Source organism: Chiloscyllium plagiosum, unplaced genomic scaffold (genome assembly GCF_004010195.1).
Source record: "Chiloscyllium plagiosum isolate BGI_BamShark_2017 unplaced genomic scaffold, ASM401019v2 scaf_11698, whole genome shotgun sequence".
NCBI classification, from domain to species: Eukaryota; Metazoa; Chordata; class Chondrichthyes; order Orectolobiformes; family Hemiscylliidae; genus Chiloscyllium; species Chiloscyllium plagiosum.
In genome coordinates this window covers 6,168-10,043 of record NW_025212369.1, presented here as the reverse complement: position 1 = coordinate 10,043, position 3,876 = coordinate 6,168, and the positions used below count along the sequence as shown (strand labels likewise).

At 49.1% G+C, this 3,876-nt stretch overlaps 1 protein-coding gene across 1 annotated transcript in view; it reads left to right on the top strand.

Annotated features, from left to right (window-relative positions):
- LOC122547377 (hemicentin-2-like) overlaps positions 1 to 3,628 on the top strand; it is a gene marked incomplete at its 5' end in the record, with an annotated part of 14,284 nt that extends 10,656 nt beyond the window's left edge. Inside the window, one exon of the mRNA XM_043686004.1 lies at positions 3,419 to 3,628. Coding sequence (XP_043541939.1) covers positions 3,419 to 3,448 — 30 coding nt within the window. The remainder of the gene's footprint in view (positions 1 to 3,418) is intronic.
- Positions 3,629 to 3,876: the final 248 nt, after the last annotated feature.

Here is a 3,876-nt window from a genome sequence, read left to right as displayed (position 1 = left end):
GGGGCTGCTTTGTCCCTGGATGGTGTCGACCTTCTCGAGCATTGTTGGAGCTGCCCCCATCCAGGGGCAAGTGGGGAGTATTCCCTCACCCTCCTGCCTTGGGCCTTGTCGATGGTGGGACAGGCTTTGGGGGGGAGTCAGGAGTGGAGTTACTCGCTGCAGGATTCCCAGCCTCTGACCTGCTCTTGGAGCCGCTGGGTTTGTGTAGTGGGTCCAGTTGAGCTTCAGTGGAAACCCCCAGGAAGTTGACATTGGGGGATTCAGTGATGGGAATACCGTTGAATGTCAAGGGGCAGTGGTTAGATTATCTCTTTTTGGTGATGGTCATTGTCTGGTATTTGTATGGCATGAATGTTGTCTCTCCACCCTTCAGGCTCTCTGCCTGTATTCCTGACGAAGGGCTTTTGCCCGAAACGTTGATTTTAACCCTACTGCGAATCCTCTTGCAAGGATGCCTGCCTTGAAGAAGTTTTCTCTCTACACAAATGTTACTTGCCAATTGTCAGTCCAAGCCTGGATAATGAGGATGAAGAGATGGTACAAGGAACACCATATTATCAAAAAACTGGAACTGGCATTAGGAGTAGACTATCCGGCCTATCAGGCAGCATCCAAGGAGCAGGGGAGGTGACGTTTCCAGCATAAGCCCTTCATCAGGAATGCTGGGAACGTCGACTTTCCTGCTGCTCGGATGCTGCCCGACCCTCTTGTGCTTTTCCAGCTCCACACTGTTTGACTCTGATGTCCTCTCTTCCTCCTCTTCAATACTATGATTGAGCACTGCAACGCCTTATAGCCTTCCCCATTATCCTGTCAGCCGTGGGGAATCAGTAATTTACCAGTCCGTAGCTCAAAATCACTCAAAAACTGAGCTGTCCGAGTCCTTCGTGGGAGATAATTCCACAGTTTCCCAACCTTTTGGAGTGAGAGAAATTCTTCCTCCTCTCAGTGACATCCCACTTACTTTTAAATCGTGCCACCTGACACCACACTCCCAGTTGGAGGGAACATGTGCCCCGTGTCAATATATCGTAACTTTCAATCAGGTCACCTCTCATCCTGCAAAAGGCCCAGTTTTACCCCAACACCCAGCGTGGGGCACTCCCACCCTCCCAGGGATAACGCTTCCCGCATCCGGCCCAGGCTTGATGTGATTCGGAACGTGGAGCTGATCGATTTGTGTCTGGAATTTAATGACTGAGATCTCACGTCCTCTGGGGTAGGGAATCACACGTAATCACCAAACCCCTCCTCCTCTCTGTCTCCAGTGACTTGCCCCTTACTCTGAGACAGCAGATCCTGATTGGTCACTCATCATTCAATGTCATCACCCATCGTCACTTCATAATATTCAAGGAGACGCCATTCCAACCCTAATCCTAAACCTGACACTAACCCTAACCCTAACCCTAAAGTTAAACTTTGACCTAGCCCTAACCTGAACTCTAACCCTAACGCTAACCCTGATCCTAACCCTGACCCTAACAGTAAGCCTAAACCTCATCCATTTCCCCCAGTATCTGCTACCTCTATCCTGAGAAAAAAGTCTCAGACTTCCCATTCTGTCCATGCCATTGAATGGTCATCCCTCAACCTCCTGTGTTCCACTGACAACAAACTCAATCTATCCACCTTTCTTTAAAGCTAAAAATCCCTCAAACTAGACAATATCCTCACCATGACCCTCACCCTAATCTGAACCCTCATCCTGACCTTAACCCTGACCCTGAACCTAACCTTAACCCCAACCCTGACCCCCAATCCTCACCCTCATCCTGAACCTATTCCGAACCCTAACCTCAACCCTTATCCTGACCTTAACTAACCTGGAACCTGAGCCTGTCCTTAAACCTAACCTTAACCCTGATAGTGACCTTAACTTTGAACCTGATCCTCACCGTAACCCCAACCCTGACCCTCAACCTCATCCTGACACTGACTCTCATCCTCACCCTGACCCAAACGCTAACTTTAACCATCCCATTCTTCAAATATTTCACGAATGCAGACTCAGTTTCATCAATCTTTCCTCGTCAGACCACCCTGCCTTGAGAGCTACAGAAAAAGACCATTCTACCCATCAAGTCCATGCAGGTCAGTAAGCAACCACCTAACCTTTCAAATCCCACTTTCCCACCATTTTGTGCATAGTCTTGTATATCTCTGCTTAATTAGTGTCATTGAGATGGACAGCACGGAAACAAACCCTTCAGTCCTCATGCCAACCAGATATCCTAAATTAATTTAGTCCCATTTGCCAACACTTGGCCCATGGCCCTTCCTATCCATACACCCACCCAGATGCCTTTTAAATATTGTCATTGTACCAGCCTCCACCACATCCTCTGGCAGCTCATTCCATACACGTACCACCCTCTGTGTGAAAAAGTTGCCCCTTAGGTCCCTTTTATATCTTTCCCCTCTCACTCTAAATCTATGCCCCTCTAGTTCTGAACTCCTCCATCCCAGGGAAAAGACTTTGTCTATTTATCCTATCCGTGCCCCTCATGATTTTATAAACCTCTATAAGGTCACCCCTCAGCCTCCGACGCTCCAGGGAAAACAGCCCCAGCCTGTTCAGCCTCTCCCTGTTTCTTCAATGAGGAAACTAAAACTGTACACAAAAGATTTACAAGGATATTGCCAGGGTTGGAGGGTTTGAACTACAGGGAGAGGCTGAACAGGCTGGGGCTGTTTTCCCTGGAGCATCGGAGGCTGAGGGGTGACCTTATAGAGGTTTATAAAATCATGAGGGGCATGGACAGGGTAAATAGACAAGGTCTTTTTCCTGGGGTGGGGGAGTCCAGAACTAGGTTTTGGGTGAGAAGGGAAAGAAAAAAAAGAGACCTAAGGTGCAACGTTTTCACCCAGAGGGTGGTACGTGTATGGAATGAGCTGCCAGAGGAAGTGGTGGAGGCTGGTACAATGACAATATTTAAAAGGCATCTGGATGGGGACATGAATAGGAAGGGTTTGGAGGGATATGGGCCGGGTGCTGGCAAATGGGACGAGATTAGGTTGGGATGTCTGGGTCAGCATAGATGAGTTGGGCCAAAGAGTGTGTTTCCATGCTGTACATCTCTATCGCTCCATAATATTCCAGGTGAAGCTTCACCTAGCCTTGATACAACTGCAGGTATCCATCCTCACTCCTGTTCCCCAGTCACCGTGCCGGCCAATGTGGAACCTGCCTTCTGAATCAGTTCATCCTTTGAAATGTCAGATGCCCAGAAAGTGGCTGGTAAAAGGAGAAGTAACGAAACAGTGATTGGAAATCTGACAGTGAAGTCATTGTACCAGCTCTTCAGAGGTTGGCTTTTCACCCCCTCAGCCCTCAGACATGGTGAGGTGGGACAGTAACAAAGGGAGTTTAGTTTGTTTCCGCAACAGGCTAACCCCTCTATTATTCTGTGCACAGGTACTGCAAAGTCGATCGAGTGGTCTTTGAGGTCAGAGTGGATCGCGATTGAACCAATCCTGGTGGAAAAAGGTTTTTCCGTCATGACTCGCGGGTCACAAAACATGAATCAACACTCCCCACCATCCAGACTCTCCCCAGATCACTGTGGATCCAACAGCATCTCCCTCTGCCCAGACTCTCCCCAGATCACTGTGGATCCAACAGCATCTCCCTTTCCCCTGACTCACCCCAGATCACTGTGGATCCAACAGAATCTTCCTCTGCTCAGACACTCCCCAGATCACTGTGGATCCAACAGCATCTCCTCTCCCCTGACTCTCCCCAGATCACTGTGGATCCAACAGCATCTCCCTCTGCCCAGACTCTCCCCAGATCACTGTAGATCCAACAGCATCTCCCTCTGTCCATACACTCCCCAGATCACTGTGGATCCAACAGCATCTCCCTCTGCCCAG